The 20,975-nt window shown below is 40.9% G+C and overlaps 3 protein-coding genes across 11 annotated transcripts in view; 1 reads left to right on the top strand and 2 right to left on the bottom strand.

Moving 5' to 3' along the window:
- The first annotated feature begins 937 nt into the window (after positions 1 to 937).
- Positions 938 to 3,341, top strand: LOC109961344 (uncharacterized). The gene is made up of 2 exons (XM_020602057.1): positions 938 to 1,506; positions 1,675 to 3,341. Exons 1-2 carry the CDS (start codon positions 1,424 to 1,426, stop codon positions 2,375 to 2,377), a joined length of 786 nt encoding a protein of 261 aa, XP_020457713.1. The 5' UTR covers positions 938 to 1,423; the 3' UTR covers positions 2,378 to 3,341.
- Positions 3,342 to 3,430: 89 nt separating this feature from the next.
- Positions 3,431 to 9,459, bottom strand: zfp91 (ZFP91 zinc finger protein, atypical E3 ubiquitin ligase). The gene is made up of 12 exons (XM_020602056.1): positions 8,505 to 9,459; positions 8,150 to 8,187; positions 7,819 to 7,935; positions 7,429 to 7,468; positions 6,949 to 7,059; positions 6,772 to 6,864; positions 6,442 to 6,627; positions 6,161 to 6,211; positions 5,586 to 5,664; positions 5,074 to 5,188; positions 4,781 to 4,880; positions 3,431 to 4,656 (listed from the first exon to the last, which is right to left on the bottom strand). The coding sequence occupies exons 1-12, from the start codon at positions 8,912 to 8,914 to the stop codon at positions 3,651 to 3,653; spliced, it is 2,346 nt and encodes a 781-aa protein (XP_020457712.1). The 5' UTR covers positions 8,915 to 9,459; the 3' UTR covers positions 3,431 to 3,650.
- A 1,660-nt stretch (positions 9,460 to 11,119) lies between these two features.
- The window catches only part of rbm47 (RNA binding motif protein 47), a 30,320-nt gene continuing 20,464 nt past the window's right edge, over positions 11,120 to 20,975 (bottom strand). For 5 of the 9 annotated variants that reach the window (XM_020602072.1, XM_020602069.1, XM_020602071.1 and 2 more), the window contains 6 exons: positions 18,653 to 19,514; positions 18,173 to 18,503; positions 17,723 to 17,746; positions 17,036 to 17,245; positions 14,828 to 15,015; positions 11,120 to 14,325 (listed from right to left, as the gene is read on the bottom strand). In XM_020602072.1, coding sequence (XP_020457728.1) covers positions 14,074 to 14,325; positions 14,828 to 15,015; positions 17,036 to 17,245; positions 17,723 to 17,746; positions 18,173 to 18,503; positions 18,653 to 19,483 — 1,836 coding nt within the window. In that variant the 5' untranslated portion in view covers positions 19,484 to 19,514 and the 3' untranslated portion in view covers positions 11,120 to 14,073. The remainder of the gene's footprint in view (positions 14,326 to 14,827; positions 15,016 to 17,035; positions 17,246 to 17,722; positions 17,747 to 18,172; positions 18,504 to 18,652; positions 19,515 to 20,975) is intronic. The other 4 variants (XM_020602075.1, XM_020602077.1, XM_020602076.1 and 1 more) reach the window with 4 other exon arrangements.

Genomic DNA, 20,975 nt, shown 5'->3' on the forward strand with positions numbered 1-20,975 from the left:
GGACAGCGACACACTATTTGCATCGCATACAGTTTGTGAGGATTACACGATCCACCGAGAGGCACAGCAAAGTGTTGACTCATCGCGCATCTCCTCCATGTATTTGAACGGGACATACGGAAATTCTGCTATTCTTTATTGAAAAAAAATTCCTTCAACATCGGATTCGAACGGCAAAAGGGCCTACAACACACACCAGCCGACAAATATTAACATTTATTATATTTTATGGTTAACCTTTTCTTTCTTTTCAAGATTGACCGGGGAGGCTCTGCCTCACCTGCCTCCCCTGACCGCACGTCACTGAACACTGACAGTAGTTATTCTGCTAAATGTGTGATTAATTTTGCTGCCAATGCCTTTGTAGTGTAGCAAATATTTCAATGGCATTGTGCTAGAGTTGGAAAACCAAATTGTGCCATACCTTACTGTAAACAATCTGTTACCTATCATCATAAAATATTTTCTTTATTAAAATAAGGCTCAGTGTTAATGGTTGGGACATACAGCAAAGATAAAAATCCCTCAGGTGCCTTTAATATGGAGTAAATGTAGAAATAACTGTATTTTAAAGACTTTTCTCCATGACAGCCATTTTTATTTGTTAAAGAAGAAAAAGCACAAGTGTCAGTAATGAGATTAATGCTGACTTTGTTTCAGTTAGGTTAATGTATAGGTACAATCTGCTATAAATGTTAGACTATTAGTTATACTAAGTCAGCATACACTCAAATTTAGACTTTATCATAAACTGTACACTCAACAATTTATAACAATTTATTTTCCGAGTTTAGGATTTTTTATTCATTTATTTTTAAAAATATTTTTGCTTTCTCTAACATTAGTGTGATTGGTTAAATAAAATTTAAGAAATATTATGAATTAATAAAATAATAAACCAACTGTAAAGGGCAATAAAATAAAAATAATCACGCAGAAATCCTCATTTCCAATCAAAACATATCATATTATTGAACTATAATTATGGATGCATTATTAATGTTGCAGCTGGTAAAAGGTGATCTCATTTTAACTACCTTATACAGTATACATACTGCTGAGTAGCTTGGGAATTTTTCACCAGGGATCTATAAATTATTATGCTTATAATGTATTTTGTCTGAGTGATGCGTAACTTGTGGGTTCATGGGTGTTAACGACTTGAAGATGCAATACCACGCCTGTCCTACAGGTGTCAGTGCAGGCAGCTAGGATGTAAACACTGAGCAGCGGATAAATGACAGTGGCTAACATTAGTACAAAGGAACCTGGATATTTCATTTAGAGGAAACGATTTCGTTCATCATTCTTCCGCTCTATTATTATATTAGGTTTACCTGTACATGATAAGATTATGGTCATCCAGGAACAAAATTAGCGCGCTAACTGTGAGACCAAGCTAACTAGCCTAGGTTCAGAAGACATGAATTCCCTGGTTGGCTACAGAGTGTCCTCGGAGTCTGACAGCGATGGAGATGTCGAGGATATAAGCAACAGAGGAGATGGGTAAATAAGTCCTTTACAGATGTCGTTTACATTTCTTTGATTTTCACATGGTAGAAAATAACACGAGCCTATCTTTCATAAGCTATCTCTCTCTCGTGTCCTAAAGCGATTGTCTTAAATCAAGTCATGCGACTTACAGGATATTCTCTTCCTTTATCCATCTTCAAGTTTTGTCAGCGAGGTGGGTGATGAGGCGACAGCTGTCAAAAAGACCCGGAACTTCTTGTTGGAGTCTGGTTCAGCTTCCAGTGATTCGGGCAGTGAATCAGACCCAGAGGAAAAGAACCCAGACCCCGCTTCATCACCACCACTGTATTCACAAACAGCAGCACCAGCACCTTCTGCAGCCTGCGAGCCCACCGTGCCCGCGCCTTCCCTGGGTTCCCTCACATCGAGTAAACTACCTCCGCCTCCTCTAAATGCCCGCTCTGACAGCAGTGTGTTTACCAACCCTTTCAAGGCTCAGGCAGACAAGAAGCTCAGCACCTTACAGAAACATGTCCCACTCACAATGGAGGCCAAACCCTCCCAGATAGGAGGGAAAAGGATGTGTGTGTCATACAGGAAAGACGGAAGGTGTAGGTTTGGGATCAAATGCAAGTTTGCTCATGACAGTGACCTCCAGACCCCAGCCACTGCCACTGACTGTCATTCATCTGTGAGTGATGAAGCACCAGTGTCAGAACATGCTGAGGCCTACGCAGGTGGTTCATGTGGTGGAGGATCCCAGAACCTCACACAGGAGGAAAAGTCAGAAGGGCAGCAAGTGAAGAAGAGGAGGCCTGGACTTAGTAACACTCTGATCCCCCCTAAACGAGCTATGAAGCAGTACGCCATGCAAAGGGACAGAGAGCGGCTCAATATGTCCTGATAGATGTTTTCTGAGTTATGACACTGTGATGTCCTGTAGCAGTAGGATTGAAACATGATCTCAGTGTTTGTAGGAACTGTTTACTCTGTAGGCTCATTAATAACTCAGGCCTAGTTACATCTAACAGGACAATTATTTAAAACAGTGTATATTTTTGTTCTGCATGCATCAAAAGCCATTTGTAGTGTGGACATGAGGAGCTGGGGGTTGAACCACCAATTGTACTATTAATGGCTACCCCAGTTACTGCATATAGAAAAATAATTAATACTTTGGGTTTTCCCAAAAAATGTTGCCAAACTTTCAATGAGAACACTTGGGACAAATGTTAAGACATTTATTTACATCATATACTGTAAATGAACAGTTTTTGTGTTTGCTCTACACACGTCCTACATCACAAATCAGAGGTGCTGATTTAGTACTGATATGTTACAAAGCTTCACTTATCAAATCATGATTGAAAAGCTATTCTGTGACCAAATGTGTGACTATGCTTGCAGTTATTTGGGGGGGGGGTTTATGTGAGATTTAAAAAGTCCAAGGTCACATTTTATCTGTCTATAATGACCTCAGGCATTTGTGAGTAATACATAAATTATATGGATTAATAGTCTTTCAAAGCCAACCAAGAGCAAAGCTTTAACAGCTGCACACATATCACTGAACAGGTTTAATGGCACTGCCAAGAACTTTCAACAGGCCTGTCTTAACACCTTTTTCCTCTCTACGATTTCTAGGTTTTGAAATGTTTTCCATGTACTTTAAATTGTTTTCAGTTGTATTTGTCTTTTAACCCTTGTCAAGTAAATGTTTTAAAGGAGATCTGGACAAAGATAACTATCTATTCATTCATTCAGCTTTTATATTGGAATCTGTCTATAGCTTTCTAATGTGTTTAACTCATTACATAAATTTATTTGATTTATTTAGGTAGCAACTATTGCTGCCACACACTTGGCATTTCATGTGCTGTATTACTAAGAGGTATGCTATTATTGCATAATAGCGACATCTTTGCAACATAACCTCAGCAATAATACACACACAAAATAGGCTACTTAAGTTCACAGGACTGTTGTGTACAAAAGCAACAACTTACACATACAGACATATACAAACTTTCCCTGATACAGATATTCTAAAAAAACTACCAAATATGACTATGAGTGAACAGCACATAATATATTGGTGATCCTACATTTACCTTAAACATTGTGATACAGTATATTAGGTCACTGATGTTTTCTCTTTTGTGTGCACCATCTTTGTTTCACATCAGGGCCCGCTGCACATGTCTGTCACTGCCGTCAGCCAGAACTTCCCCTTGCCTTGTCTGTTCCCATACCACACCCTCCTCCCCCACCCTGTCTGTCTGCTGGAGGGAACTAGCTGACTGAGAAGAGGATGTGAGCACCGGATTTCCCAGAATAAAGCTGTCCCCACTGGTAGGGGCTGGATCCTGGGACTGGGTTTGGGATGCAGACAGGAGAGGAGGGTTTGGGGTCGCTGTCTGCAGGGTCTGAAGCTGCTGAGAAGTTGCTAGGATAGGGATCTGTTGAATGTGGGTCTGGGACTGGCTGACTGGCTGGAAGGACATTTGTAGCATTTGCGTCTGTGCCTGGCTCTGCTGTTGGGGGGAATATGACTGAAGAGGCTGCAGCTGTGGTTGGTGCTGGGTCACCACTGAGCTGGAATGAAGGGTCAGTTGCTGGATTTGGGGCTGCTGTGGCTGCTGAGTGGCCTGCACAAACTGGACAGGCATCTGCAGCTGGAGGTGAGTCTGTTGTTGGTTGTCAGCCGGGGAAGGGGGGTCGATGGGGGACAGGGCTATTGTCACTGGCACCTGCATGGTATGGAGGCTCTGGTCTTGTCCCAGTAAAACCACCTGGTGACTGACTTGTTGAGGTACATGACCCATCTGGGACACCTGAGCCACTTGTTGCCCCACTTGCCCTTCCTGGCTCAGCGGATCCACCTGTCCATCCTGCCCTACTTGTCTCATGTCCAGGCTGGTGACCTCTGCTTGCATGGGGTTTCCCGGCAGCTCCAGCAGGGAAGCAGGGGTTGTGATGAGGGCGCCGGCGTTGGCTGCCAGCGCCTCAGCGATTAGCACTTCTGGGTGACTCTTGGCCTTATGAGCCACCACACAATCCTTCTTCTCAAACTTCTTACCACAAATGGAGCATGAGAACTGATAAGTGGCATCAGCATCGTGCTTCTTCATGTGCCAGTTGAGAGACGCCTTCTGGCGACAGGTGAAGCCACAGATCTCACACCTATGGGTCGGACGTTGAAAGGAAACATCTTTTAGCGGTCTATGAAAACTGTAAAGAATAAATAAATGTCTAATCTAAGAGAGCAAAGGAACCAAAAACTACATGTGAAAAAGGAGGTACTAACTGCAGGGGTTTCTCTCCTGTGTGGATCATGCGGTGCACAGCCAGGTTGTGGGAGCTCTTGAAGGCACGAGCACAGAACTCACAGATGTAGTCCCTCTGGTCTAGAATCCCAAAACACACAAATATATGCACTGTCAAAAGTGTGAACATGCTTCACCATTTAGTTCAAAGGAAAAATGTGTACAAACTTTTGACCGGTCATGTGTATGTGTTCTCTGTGTACCTTTATTAAGAAAAAATGGTCAGGCACAGATCAAACCTAATGCATACATTATGTATGCACCATATATATACCTGTGTGGTGCTTTGCATGACGCAGCAGCTGCTTCTGTAAGCGAAAAAGCCTTCCACAAGACGGGTGAGGACACACATACTTCTTCTTGAGCAAGTGCTGGTACTTTATATGGTGCTGGGTGTTCAAAACAAAGAAAAACACATGAGAGATTATCACTAACAGCTGGATGTAAAAGCTAAAAGACTGGAAACTGCCACTGAAAACAAGGTTTAAGTTTGTTGTTTAAGCTTTTTTTTTATTCTATTGTGTGTGAACTTTTATGTGAAGTTGGATGAGTTGCTTTCCACTAAGTTATCAGCCTCAATTGAAGCATGTTGTCCAAATAAAAAAAATGCTTCGGCAGTATCTAAACATCTGATGCAGACCCCAGTGTGATGGATAATCAAAAATTCTCCTGTCCCCTTTAAAATGTTCATGTTTGAAAGTTAAATGGACTATAGCAAAGTGTGGAACAGACTTGACAGTGATGGTACGCTACCCTCAGTGGGATGGCGTGATTGCTGAGACAAACCTGTAGATAACGAGGATGAGCCAGGACGGTCCCACATCCTTCCATTTCACAGCGCACATACTGCACTGGAGGCTTCTTTCTGTGTCGGTGAAACATGTCACAAAACTGAAACCAGATATTTAATGGATCTTCATATCTTCACTGATGTCCCATACAGAGTCGAAGTGAAAACAGAACTTCTAGGTTGTGTTCCGGAAAAAAGAAAACCCCATTCAAAAATCCCACTGACATTTCTAATCTGGTTAAGAACTAAAAATCCAGCCTTGGAACGCGGCCGTTTTCAGTAGTATGTTGCGAGTCTCACCATATTTGCATACACTCTAATGATATATTTCTTTAAAATTATGTTTTATTAAAATTATCGCAGTATTTCTGTTTTTGACTGATGAAAAAATAAAGCTAAATGAGAGACTGCATAGTCACTGAAGCTAAGTGGATGTGGCGACACGACTTCGACTCTATATCCATATAATACACACACACACACACACCCAGTGAAAAAGGTGACATGATGAGCCATGAAATTAAATCGTTGATTTCAGACAATAATGTCCTAATACAGATGTCAACTTTACCTTCTCTTTGGCAGCCGTGGTGTTTTGTCATCTTTTTTCCGCCGGCCTCTCCTAATGCAGCAAGAGCAAAGAAAATTACATAACTGTAATATGCAGTGACTACAGCGCCATTCTGAAAAGGAGTTAGCTTGATAACCACACGTTACACTCAGAATGAAGCTGTAATAATACAGTCATAGGAAGTGGTTTGTACTTCACATGCACAGATGTAATAGGAGCACATGTACATTTGCAGATCATCTGTCAATTGCATTTCCTACTCCTAATTTTGATGTGCTTACTTCCTGGGTCCATCTGGGTCCTCCACAACTTCTTCTTCTAGCTTTACTTCCTCCTCCAAATTTTCTAAGTTGTCTGAACCTTCTATCTTTATCTCAGTGACCTCTTTCTCTTTTTTAGGTGCCTTCTCTCTTTCCTTCTTCTCCTTCTGCTTGTGAGGAGCTCTGCGCTTTGGTTTAGGAGCATCCCTAAGAAGAAGAACAGAGAAATACCCAGTTACTAAACCACAAATATGGTGCTTATGTCTATTCATGTCCAAACATGGAGGAAAACACAGCTAATGCACACAAAAGTATTACCCCAACCTCTCCTAGAAAAACAGACACACACACCTTTCAGCCTTCGGGTCATAACTTTGATCATTTAAGTCATCTCTAAATGGAACATCCTCATCACTGCTCAGGCCCTCTTCCTCCTCTACACCACTGAAACCAAAACAACACATTACCCGAAACTGCATTTTGCACTTTCTGTACAAGCTCAAGCGCTGTGCTTGAGATAGCATTTACCTCTGACTCTGTGGCTGGTAGGTGAGGTCGTTTGGATCATCCTGAAATGGAGGGTCTTCATCATCCAACACTGGTTCACCAATATCCTCACTTTCCTCCTCTCTCTTTTTACTGAGACAGCAGGGAAACACAGTGGTCATCAAAAACAGTACCAAGCTCTCATCTAGTCACACACTCGCACAATATACACATAAGACAGTAAAAACCTATGAGATCAATGGATCATAAATATCAAAACAAAATTATATGACAGGTGGCCTCTCTGCTTGGAAATCTACCTCTAGATTGTGTCAAACACAGACTGTTGATAAAATCCTACAAAGAGTCAGTTCACCCAAATCACAAAAAAACACCATGAGGAATTAGACCTTTTGAAATCTGAATAAAATAACTATATAAATTTGATTCATTTGATACATTATGCATTTTCTAGTAGAATACAACTTCAGCAGTGAGGAATACCCTTAAGAATACACTTACATTTCACACTTCTCTTTATTTTTAACCTCTCCTTCCACTGCTGCATAACAGAGGAAAAAAAAAAGACATCATGAGTTTGAAAAAGGCAACTGAAGAACCGTTAGCTGCTAGAAACGTCAAATATGTATAAATTATATGATGTAAAATAGGAAAACAAATGAATACATAAATAATTGTTTAACTGCAGTTTATTACATTCTGTGTAGATGAATTATTGGAAGTAAAGAGGGACCAGTAAAGGACTGCATCCAGATTTTAAACTCAAAGCACTGATACCATTAGACTGAAAATCCACGATCACAACCGATCCATACTCAGACATTCATGGAACCAGATGTCACCAGCAGTTTTTTTTTTTCCATAGCCACTCATTATCAACAGGTTGCTCACCAGCTGGATAGTCCATACCAGGTTCGGTCTTACAAACAGGCTTGGCAGAGCCGCGGACAGCCCTGCCAGAGGGGGCCTTGGCACTAGTCTGGACTGTGGGGCGTCTGGAGGGAAGAGCTGGAACGAGAGGACAGATGCATGCCATCAAATATGCTGTATGCCATTAAGTGGGAGGAATGACACAAGACACATGCCAGCTCTGACATACACAGTGAGTCAGTTGTGCATACATAGAATGAGATTTAACTTAAATGTGGACTTATAGGCAGACTTAGACTAGACTAAGAGGCTTGTTAAGAGCTTTATATGTTATTACTAACATTTCACTTACATTGGTCATCTGCTGCAGGCTTTTTCAGGCTTTCTGAGCTGCAGAACGGAGGAAAAATACTGTGATCTCACATTTAAATTGCATTGTGCAGAGCCAAGTTTCATCATTCATCATATGTCGTATGCATATGACAGTGCACTTGGCATTTTTAACTGCTGGACAGAAATATGACAATTTGTGAAGACAGGTAAGTTCCACTCCACCCTCCCCATCCAGGGATGCAGAGAGGGGAAGAGCTATACCGTAGGCATGCTTTGACCTCACCGACATTAAAACCCAAGTTGTAAGTCTACACAGGTGCAATATAAACTCCTGTAGTGCTCTATTAACTACGACTGTTTAATTAAAAACTTACTCTGTGCCTTGAAGGCTGTCACCTGCGACCCCCCCATCAGGCTCCGTGGAAGCAGCACATTCTGAATTTTTCTTCTGCCTAGAGTTGGGAACTTTCCTACGCTTGGTCGCACCGGTGTCCGGGCTCGGTTCGTCTTCGTCGTCATCGCTCTTGGTATCCTTCAGCCAAGCCGGTACTGCCCTTGTTGACCTGTCTCTTAAAACCCGTCCTGAGCTTTGCGGACTTGCAGCTCCGTTAACGTCTGTTAATGAAGCGGGGACACCGGACCTCCTGCGGCCCGCTCCGCGCTCTCTGAGGCCCATTCGCGGTGTGACGGGCGAACTGGTGGCCGTGGTCTGATCTGCGGCCTTGTCCTCCGGTGGCTCTTCACCTTTATATACATCCTCGGTTCGGTCACCGTCCATTTCCATCACCGTGAGGACACTTCAGCCTACCTCAATTTACTCTTAAAGTCAAGCAGGTTTGAAGTTACTTGCAATGTGAAGACAAACGGACAACATCTGGTTTAAAGACGTTTTGATTACAAGCGGCCTTTATCCAACAGTGAGACATTTTGTCTGAATGCGTTGGTTTCGTCGCAGATTAAATGCATGTAATTATTGATTAGAAATTGAAAACTTTTCTTAATTATCTATTCAGCAATAATCCAATATAATTTTAAAGAAGCAGGTCTATTTTCGCGTTCTTAAAGCTATAGTAAACCTACTTATTCACCCGGGCCTGGAGCGAAACCATTTTGTGCGCTTTGTTGCGTCTCCTTTAAGCCAAATATAAACTGAGGATACGTTCAGGAGCGGCAACGCATTTTAGCAGCTGCTACAATCATCTGGATTTCCCGCAATGCCTTTTGCAGATCAGGCAGGCCTAGCTTTTTTTGTTTGTAAATCTGCAAATACAGCAGCAGCCGCGCAAAGGCAGCGTGCACACGAATAGCTGCCAGGCATCATGGGAACTGTAGTACGAGTCAGCCCAATACCGCCTGGACTTGTATTTTATTACTTAGTGATACAAAATATGAGTGTAAAATCTTGCACACATTTAGCAATGGATTTTAATTTCTGTAGTAATTTCTGTTTAGTTGAATTATGGGGAAATGTTCCATGCATGCTGAATATTTTTCCGGCTGCACATGGTAACACAAAAAAAACCCAGTCAACTTCAAAGCTATTTTTTGTAGACTAGTCTATATTTTAATTTCTAACCTTGTTCTGCTAAATAAGTAGAAATGAATGACATTATTTCACTCGGACTACATGGTAACTTGAACATGTTTATGCATTTTCAATTCATATTTTAGAAATACTAAATGTGTCTCCTAAAATACTCTGCAGTGATGACTGTGGAGCTAACATGGCTGCCACTGAAAACCTGCACTGTCTACTCTGTTTTGCTGCAGGCTGCTATGATGACGTGTATTGCCACCAGATGGCAACATCATCCCATATATTATATTGTAGTCACTTCTAACAGCATACATTTTCCAACCAGGCTGGAAATGTAAGTTTTCCTGCCATTATTTAGAATGATAATGTATGTGTGGTGATGTAGCCTATTTATTAAATGAGTATGTTGGAGATAATATTCCTGGGAAATAAACTCACTCTTGCTTCTCGTCAGAGGCCTTAAGGTTTTTATGAATTATACACTGATCATGAATACATTGGTGAAAAAACCACCATGAGGGACTGTAGTCAACAGGCACCCTTTGAATACAGTTTCATACCACTGAGTGAATTGCCAAATATGAAACTTTTTTTTACCATTCTTAGTTGATTAATTACAGCCCTGTTCTGAGAAATAAGCCTCTTGCATGTATAGAGCATGATCCAAATCAAAGTGTTTATGTGTTTAGAACATGATCTAACAAATCCATTTTTATGGTCTAATAATGATATCCTAGTGATGCTGCTATTAAAACAAGGTTTAATATTAATGGGGGAGGCGACTGCGTGGTGGGTAGAGCAGTTGTCTCCCAAGTGGAAGGTTGAGGGTTCGAATCTCGGTGCCTGCAGTCCATGTGTCGAAGTGTTGTCCCCCCCGATGGCTAGAGTCATCAGTTGAGTTAGCGCCACAGATGGCTGCCTCGGTTCTGTACTGGAAACAAATTCCTTGTGTGTAACATACTTGGCCAATAAAGGTGACTATTAGTATCAATACTGTGGCTATTGATAGTTAAGTGTGACCTGGCATCACATTTTAATGGTAAAACAGGGGACTGGTTAAGCTCCATGTTCCTCTTGCACATATTGTGCTGCATAACGAAGGCGTCTTATGTTCTTAAAATCCTCCCAGAACTCCTTGGTGGGGTACAACATGTTTCTAGAGTAAAGTTGACCTGCCACAGAGAAGTTTATGAAACATTCTCCAAACACTGCTCCCTCTCTTCTCTCTGCCATGACACGTTGCTTAATAATAGCTGATGTATGAGATCAAGGATGGGTTTCCATTCACAGAGGTCAGAGCCCACTGCCTCTGAGCCTTTCAAGAAACTCATGACCCTTTTAGCACTTCCACAGTTATGCAGTTTAATCTAAAACTAGTTTACAGAGTTTCAGTGTGTTGGGACACAAGGGAAAATATAGACATACAAATGAGTAACAGTACCACATCCTTTTGAAAATGCTTTATTTATCTACTTTATCACTATAAATATAAGAATGCCATACAAGCTTTTTTTAAGCAAACCTTCAGATAGAAAATAGGTTGCACAGGTGTACAATACAGCAAAGCACATTTTGGCAATAAGGCACACACTAGGAAGAGTTTAAATGGTGACACCTATATTAAACTAGGCATACGTAGCTCGACACCACTGACACAATGAGCTCGTCCTGCTTTTGAGTACAATGCAGGCAATAGAAAGTAAAGCAGGTGCTTTGAGTGGGAGGCAGAACCAGAAAGATGCAGTTTTCTGCTAACACAGCACTGTTAAACCATGAGTAGACCTTGGATAGCTTAACCAAAGCTGACATGCAGAGTTGCTACACCAACAGCTCAAAGTGCTAATAGGGTGTAACACCACAGTCTGCCAGGTTCTAGTCTTGGTTGTTGAAAGTGATAATATGTAGCATGAAGATTAGACCTTTGTGTTCCCACTCATGACACCAAATCCAGTTCAAAATAGCAAACATAATATTACACATAACAAAAACACAATAACCTTGAATCTTTAAAAACTATTGGACACTTTGGCAAAAGGTTTCTTTTTCTAGTTTTGTTAAGATGACTTTTAAATCCCTAAACAGGCTGTAAATAAAAAAAAAGTTCTAAAATATATTATACCTTTTTTCTCACTTCATACATAACACATGTAATGCATATATTAAATATATCCTGACTTATAGTCGTTATGCAAGAACATAATAATTCGGTTAACAGCAGTTTGTTTTCAAAGTCAAATCCAGTTACAGTGGGGAGAGAAGTACCAAAAAGGAGAGGATGGAGTGAGATGAGATTTGTACGAGTTATCCATATTTTCAATTAACAATAATTTATCACAGTATGAAAATCCAGACCATCCCCAGAGTCAGCCTCATCATATTGTTTTGTGCTGGATTACAAATACAAGCCAGCATACAAATATTTTGCATGTTGTGGAGTGTGACTTCATGATAAGCAACAGCTTAAACCCATAATGTTTGTGTGCTGTAGTACATGCATGCGTGGCTACTTGTATAGTTTATTGTGAGGTAATGTTCCCATTATTCCCAGTTCAATATTAAACTCGTGTTCCACGCATAGCAGAATTTTGAAAGTGCCTGCTAAACATTCATAAGGGTTATTTAATGTTTTATTCATGAGGAAAAACTGTCACACATACAGGTATAGACATTGCAAAACACCAGCAATCCCGCTTCACACATTAATTCATGCAGTATTTAACATCTCTTCATCTGACAGTGGCAATCTCTTGCCTTTTATAAATAAGTGCACCTTGGTCAAGCAAAGTTTGAAGGATGAGACATGAAGAGGATACAGACATTATGGAGTGTTACTGCAGGAGCATTCAGAGACCCCAGGAGAGAGGTAGCCTTGTCACATCTAACTGCAGAGACCAAAACTCTCTCATCTCACCAAAACACTACTGTAATACCACAAATCTGGTTCACTAGAAACATGAGTGGAGAAGACCGGTGCTGTGCACAGATCTTTTCCTTTTTTTGTGCCAACCACAAGGGCTTAGCTTTGTTATGAAAGGCACTGTGAAAAGCACAGAGTAGTGCATAGATGCATACAGTATATAAGGCACTGTAGTCTGGCCCAGAGAATAGTTCTAATGTTACGAGACTGGAGTGTATATGGCCTTATGTTTTTAATTAGCATTGGCAAATGCAGGAGCATCTAAGTGACAGAGTGCTCCAGTTTTTATAGAAACATGTCTGTCATTTCTGTCCATATTTGTTCACCTTTCAAGAGTCATAAAGTTAAAAAACAACAATAAAGATAACATAAATGAGAAAAAACATCTAACTTCTGTTCAGTCTTATTCCCAGTTTCAGAGAATAGGAAACATCTCCATGTGCATGATGACACTGTCTGTTAGGCACATAGATAAACCACGTTGCCGATCAATGAAAATGTTTTTCAGGTTTTTTTTTATCTCAATTATTTCTTCCCCAAGAAATCTGTGACAAAAACATTATTTAGCTGGCAACATTTCTTCAAGCAAACCAAGATGTATTGTGTGTTTTCAAAAGAAGAGACATAAAAACAAGCAAACAAATTATAGGCAAAAAAAAAAAGACTTCGAACCTTCATTTTAAGACAACAACAATAAACCAAAAAGTACCAAATAGGTGTGTTTGAAGCAGACACATTCAACCAGCATGGACGGACAGCATCACCTACAGCATGTAGAATTGGCTAGAATACTATTAATGACAAAAATACTAAAAAGAAAAAAAAAGTATATGCAAAGACTGCTGTCTTCAGTGGAATCCTCATTTGTCAGTAGTTCCTGTTGTACTTTTACTTCCTTTCAATTAACTTTTCTTTTTTTTCCCCCACATTTTTACATTCAATATTTTTAGACATAGTTTAAAGGACTGCCCCTCCTGCTTAAGAGAACAAATACCGCACCGACTTATAAAGAGACACCTGCAGAGAATAAAACCTTAAATATGTATCGTCCCTTCATAAATACTGGAGGGTACCTTCAGTGTATCTGTTGCAATAACAATAGTGTGGCAGGGGTCAGAGTTGTCTTTGTGCTATTATTGTGAATTATTGTTGTCATCGCATTAAGGTTGGTTTCCTCAGTAAGAGGAAATGGTCATATAGGTGTGCTCTAATATTCATCAGAAAAACAACAATGCTGCATAATTAAACCTGTCATATCTAGGGTCCAAGCTACAGTATACTGAGGGCAGGAGGTTGGACAGATACAAGATATCAGGCTGCTGCATTCTGAATATTTGCTTCAAACAACATTCCTTTAGAGCTCTTGGACATTTACAAGTTCAAGAGATGTTTCTATATGATGGGACAGATACTGCTCAGATGTCGCAGTGGTAGTTCAGTCACAGGCAGAATAACTTTGTCGCGGTTTCATTTGGTCTAAGCCTCAGAACTAGTATGTCTGGTAGACATCATGGATGGGCAGCTGGAAAGCTGTGACAGGGAAGGACTGTGGCACAGCGTAGCCCGTGTAGCCCCCATATGCTGCAGCCGCCACAGCTGCGTTCTTCTGCAGAGCAGCCAGAGCTGCTGTGTTGGCAGCATAGTTTGTGATGGGGACGTATCCAGCTCCATACAGGCCTCCGGCTGTTGGGATACGCTGTACATTGTGGGCAACGGCATAGACAGGAGTGATTGGACGACCCTGGGAAATGTAGACAATTAAAAAAATGAGGGATACAGTGAATAAAATAATTTCTAAAACACTGCCTCAATGATTGCTCTGAATATACCCAGACTTTACTCATTGTCCTCTCATTTAATTCTTTTTTTACCATAAAAAGTCCAAGATAATGTTCCCCTAATACAACTACTCTGTCATATAATATAAATATCTCTGACCCAAACTAAAATCCTTGGTATTTGAAATACAAAAAATACAAGGTAATGTAAAAAAAAACTTTTGTAGATATGAAGATTTATGTTTCTTGTAGGTTGTTGCACATTTTTTGGTTACTTGAAGTAGCCATCATTTCTATTGGTTATAACATGACCAATATTTTGCAGTAAAATCTGTTCTCTTGTTCTGCTGCAGCAATTTTGACATGGGACATTTTACATTTGGACATTTTTGAAGTTGGATATTTTTACATCTTTATGAGCATTAAAACATTTGTATGTGTCTGTGAAAATGTCATTGTGCACACCTGGAAAGGTGGAGGGGTAGAGACCTGCGGTAGGACAGTTGCAGCAGCAGCGGTGGTATGTTCAGGGTGTTGAATGGCCAGAGGGTTGATAAGGTGCTCGACCGTGTGCACCTTCCCCTCCTCCATCAGCTTGGCTGCAGGAGCCGTACTAAACATTGGGTACTGCCCACCCAGAGTCGGCAATGATACTGAACATAGAAAGAACACAAGAATGAAAGCTTGGATAACAGACTGGAGCAGTGCAAACAGCAAAACAAAGCAAGAAATGGTTAGTACACACAATGCACGAGATAATAAGCACATACATGCACCAGTGACACAGATTATCTATTAAAGGAGTGAGGAAAACTAATGTACATAAAAGAGAGAAAGGATGAAAAATACAATTTAGATAAGAAAGGAAAAATAATAAGTTGCACAAGTTGGCACTGGAGTGTGATTCGGATTATGATGGTGCTCAACCGTGGATTAACCCCAGTGCTCCAACACATACACACACACAGGAACATACACACATGTAGAAGGAAGACAACATCATTTATTGTTTCAGATGGATAAAAGACTTTTCAATCTGATGGTGATCCTGTGATTCCAGATTAGGGTCAAGTCCTTCCACAAGAAGTACCAAGAAAGTTCACTTTACACAATGGACCTCTGATCAGTATAGACAGTAATAATGGGTAGTTTAACATAACATTTATATATATACATATATATAAAACAGCCAATCTGGCAGGTTTTATAATGTATACAGTAACTTGTAACTGTGTTTAGTAATGAATTTGAAGATTAAAAAGTGTAACCAATGTGTGCAGGTCTATTTTGCATTTCTGTCATTTAGTTCTACCTTTCATTCTTGTAGAGTACAAGAACATTTGTGAAACTTTGAGTTTAGAGGGTCCGTCAACATAAATATGTGATCTTATTTTCTGTGATAGTTTATGTCCTTATATGACTTGGGCTTTTTCTTCTCATTCCTTTCAAATGCAATGGTTTTGCATTTCTCCTACTTACAGTACTGTCAAGGAAGAACGAAGGGGAAAAAACAAATAATGTTCCAGGAAATAACTTTTCAACAACAAGCCACCTTACAACCTTGTTGCCACATTCTTGTTAGCTGAGACAGTTAATGTTTTGGTATTACTGGGTAGATGTAAAACAATCACATTACACACAAACTGCATTGCAGAATGACCTTGACTGTGGATAGACAAAATATATCCACCTATTTAGCAGTAGATGGGCTGTAACCCTACATAACACTGGTATACAGATATGATAAATATCAAAATAGGGTGGACACAATAGATAAGAGGAGACAGTTTTGCATTTTAGCTTCATTCTTGACTGAAACTGTTGTAAATGCCAACAAAACTAAAGCAACAGTATGCTTTTTCAGCACTTACTAAAAGAAAAAGCCAAAGTACTGCTGACCATATTTCAGTAAAATGTTAGAATTGAGTGCATGTGTAAAAGGAGAGTGTGGAAGCACTGGTCCCCACATCCGTGTTCACTCAGACAACAGCACAGGATTAAAACGACATGGCTGCCTTATTCATTTTGATAAGCCCACTGAACCGGGGTGACATGTAGTGTCACCTGTCAAAAAGTGAACGTTTGCCTCAACAGAGTGCAACGTCTTCTGCAAAGTAATTCCAGGTAGATTATTTGTAAAGTGATTGGGATATTCCTACTCTTTATCATGACGAATGGTAAAATGAGGGATGAGTCCACAACCTTAAAGAACTGTAACATTCTTCCTAAACAAGTCTTTTATCACTGTGCAGTGTTTTTGGCATCTGATAGATCTTCGAGTGTCCTGGATGTCTTACTGAACTTCCTGAATCACATTTCACCAGTAACTAAGCCAACAAAGCAGCCCCACTGAATTATTTTAACACAGTGCTGTTTTAAGTCTAAACACCCAGTTGAGACAAATCTCTGATACAGATTAAAAAGGAAAGAATGAGGAACAAAGCATAGCAGTTACTTTCTGGTCATGCTAGAAAGGACATATTATTCTTTACTGTAAAGACAAAGGGAAGTCCTTTTGCACATAACCATCCAGCAACAACCACTACTTTGATTTCCAAAAAGTTCCTCAAACCACACAGGAATGACAGCCAGAAAATTATGAGCTGGAAGGTTTAGTAAAAGTTTTGAAGAGGGGAGAGGAAATGGATGGATGGATATGTCTATCTCACTGACTTGTGCCAGGTTTGATGCCAACTGGGTTGACAGAGGCAGCAAGCTCCAGACTGGGCATCAGCTCATAGGGCTTTTCAGGCTGCTTGGTCTTGCCCTCATGGTAACGGCTGTAGATGCCACGACCAGCAGAGTAACCCCCCAGGTACGACCCCCGTGGTCCAGGGGTACGGTTACCTGCAGCAGCACGACCACGACCTCTCACAGTACCTGCTTAAAATACAGTTAAAGTAATATGATGACAGGGGTTGTGGTTTAGCACTTGGGCAACTGGGGCAACTGGGGCAACTTGTACTGAAGGTTGTGTAGGGCAGCGTGTCAGGCAAGATTTTACAATGAGTTCAGATCTTCTCTGATATCAGATATCAGAACCTGGGTAGAGTGAGAGTCATTTAGCTCTAATTTAAGGGAATAATGTCCTCACAAAGTGCAGGTGCTACTGGTATTTTCTCATCATTATACAGTATCAAGATCCTTTAGGTCCAGTTTGACCTCTCTTGAGCCCTATTAATGGCAGTGTGAAATGGTATTCCAGGACATTTGTAGCTTTGTTTTAAATCTCTGTAATAACCCAGTATGAAATGGGAGGTGACAGTGCAGCAGGAAAAGGATGGTGTTAGAAATGTCACATGGTAAGAAAGCTCATTGTTCATTGAAGAAATAAGTAGGAATAAGGATGTGAGAGATTACCATTGTTCTGTATCATTGGGGATCCTTTGGAGAGAAAACCAAAACACAATGATTGTTGAAAGGCAAATAGATTTTCCTGCTATCACCCAAAGACCATATGTAATCAATCATCAAAGGTAATGGGATTAGCATTCATTGGTGCATCACCTTGTTTTGTCTTCTAACAAATCTCTGATTTTAAGTGAAAACACCTCATCAAGTTAAAGATCTTTAACAACTTTTGTCAGCTGAAGATTAAATCATTATTATCTCAATCCTTTAATAATCAGTTCCCTATTGATGGTGTGTTTGTCATTGCTCCTACAATAGCATCTTCTGGATGTCATTATGAGATCTTTAGCAGCGCACTGGCCCAAAGAGTTTCTGCTGCCACTAACATTTATAAAAATACTGTGGCTTTTGCAGCTGATAATTACTGGAACAACAACAACAGAAAAAATGAATTCTAACCTTTGACAAAGTAGTCTCTGTTGGGTCCAATGAGGGTGTTGTAGGGATAACCATAGTAAGCCAATGTGTAGGGGTCACACTGATATACGTAGCTCTGTTGTGTAGCCTCTGGAGTGGCAGAAGCTCCCCCCTTAGAGGCCTTTTGACGCGAGTACTGCTCTTTATCAACTGGCTTGGCGAGTGTCACCTCGATGCAGGACCCCTCCACCTCTGTGCCGTTGAGGTGGTCCATAGCCTGGACTGCATCATCCCGAGAGGTAAAGTGGACGAATGCATAGTCACGGATTTTCTTTACACGTTCAACACACCCAGGGTTCCACTGGCTGAACACCTAAGTTGACAAAGAATGGATAATTTTAGCCTTGCTTGATTTAACAGTGTGACCAAGACTGGCATGCTGCCTGTTCCTCTCAGTATCAGTTTTATCTAAAGAAGTCATGCATAGTGAAAACTGTAAACTGATCAGTCAACTAATCTCACCTGTCTAATTGTCTCTTCGCTGGTCTCCATCATTAGATTCCTGACATAGAGGATTTTCACTGTCTCCATCACGTCTTCGTCCACGTCAATCTCTGGCTCAGCCCAGTCCACCGCGATCTGGTGACCCCACAGCTGAATACGGCCAGGCATCAGTTTCCTGCGAGCCATGGCGGCTGCACGATGCGACTCATACTCTACAAAGGCGAAGCCACGGTTCTTCATCTTGTCTGCGGCGCTGGCATAAACTATGACATCTAGTACGCCTTCTGTGACTTTAGAAACCTCCTCCAGAATCTCCTCACGCTTTTTGGTTTTGGGGATGCCACCAATGAAAAGACGGCAGTTGTCCACGGAGGAGCACACCCCCAGGAGCCGTCCAGGCCGTACCTCATAGTTGTTGAGCTCTCGCACGGCACGTTTGGCTTCATGTTTCTCTGTGTACATCACAAATGCATACCCTCGGTTCTTCCCGTCAAAGTCCATCATCAGTCGCATCTCATATATGCGCCCCACGGACTCAAACACAGGGACAAGCTCATCCTCATAAACGTCCCGTGGGATTTTGCCCACAAAGATTTCACATCCCCGAGGAGGTGATGGACCACTCCAACCAGGAGGAGGGCCATATTTACGCTGACCATTTTCCTGGACCATGCTGTAGCTGGTGCGTTCCATCAGAGCCACCAGTGCAGCCTCGTTGACAGCACCTGCAACACCATCAGGGATGCTGATCTGTCCATGGAGAGAGTGATGGGGGGCATCAGTGGGGGGTTTGGAGGGCGCTGCGTTGTTGTTCATAGTCGAGGAAGAAGCAGGATCTTCTGCTGTCATTCTGACAAAACCATCCAATTAGATCTGGGACCTAAGGAGGGAAAAGGGGCAGGTTTATTAAATTACATTCAAATGTATTAACCACAACTGCAATACAAGAAAGAATAGGAAGCACAAGGAGGAAGAAAAATTTGATAAAAGAGGTTTTGCTCAGAAGGTGCCATTTAATCCACAACAGACCAGAATATGGCTGCTTGGGGAAACAAAATGTTAAACAATTTTGCAGACACAATGACACACAAGGCTAACTATCTAACAAACTAACCACACAGCAGCATTTATAAATGCCTGGGGCGCCTTCCCCTATCAGCAGATTTTACAGCATTGTTTTGCTGAGTTCCTCAAATCTTTTGCTGACCTCTGACCCCTATCAGAGAAAATAAAATGCTGTAAACCCTGAAAACTCCAGCTCAAGGTTCACTGACGACAACTGTCACATGCCCACTATGAGTGTATGTATCAGAAGTATGCTATACAAGCTGGAGTCAAGCTATATTTGACATTCTGTCTAAAATATGACTCCACATTGTGACAATAATTAGTCATACATTCATTCACCATGGTGTTGCACTGTCCACCTCCTAATCAATATGAATGTTATACAGTGAATGGAGGCAGCCTCATGCATGTGTTTGTGTCTCTGTGTGCACCACTTCATTAAGGGCTGCAGCCCTATAGGTGGAACACAGAACAATCAGAAATCAGCTTCCTGTGTATAAACCTCTTATTCTGTTATTTTTTAAACACTGCCAGCATTCAAAATGGAAAAAATCCACAGAATTTTAAATCCCCAAATCTCTGTGCTGCATAAAACACCAAAGTAACCAGTCAGACATATGAAGCAAACTTCTTTTGGTCAAATAAGCATCATGTAAGTGAACGGGCCAAAGAAAAAACAATCTTTTGGTAGTTAGGCAGGCAGTGTGTGTGTGTGTGTGTGTGTGTGTGTGTCCTACGTCACAAGTTTGCCTGGACTTTGATGAAGATAGGTGAGGCAGTCAACAAAGGTAAAACTCTGGAAAGCCAAGCAACCATGGTAACTAGCACACTCATTTGACCTGACCCACTGTACCACCCTCCACACCCACACACAAACACACACACACACACACACACACACACATACACACCTGTTCAGCTGTTAGTTTGCCCAAGACTGAATGGTTTAAAATTGCTTGCTAGCTCATATGTGGTCCACAGAGGGATGAAAATAATGCAAATATCTGGTCCATAGAATAAAAATATCTGCTTTAAATATCACCAAAAAATGACTGAAATGACTAAAATCACAAATTTAATGTTACATTTCTGGTTAAAGTAAACTATTATTTTCATCTATTTATTGGTATGTACAAACAAGAGAAGGGAAATAAATAGTAAATAGTCTTATAGCGCTTTTCTATGCAGGGAAGTACACAAAGCATTTTAACAGGGGTGGAAAGTAATTAAGTACATTTACTCAAGCATTGTACTTACATAAGTACAATTTTGA

Source organism: Monopterus albus, unplaced genomic scaffold (assembly GCF_001952655.1).
Source record: "Monopterus albus unplaced genomic scaffold, M_albus_1.0 scaffold54.1, whole genome shotgun sequence".
Classification (NCBI taxonomy): Eukaryota; Metazoa; Chordata; class Actinopteri; order Synbranchiformes; family Synbranchidae; genus Monopterus; species Monopterus albus.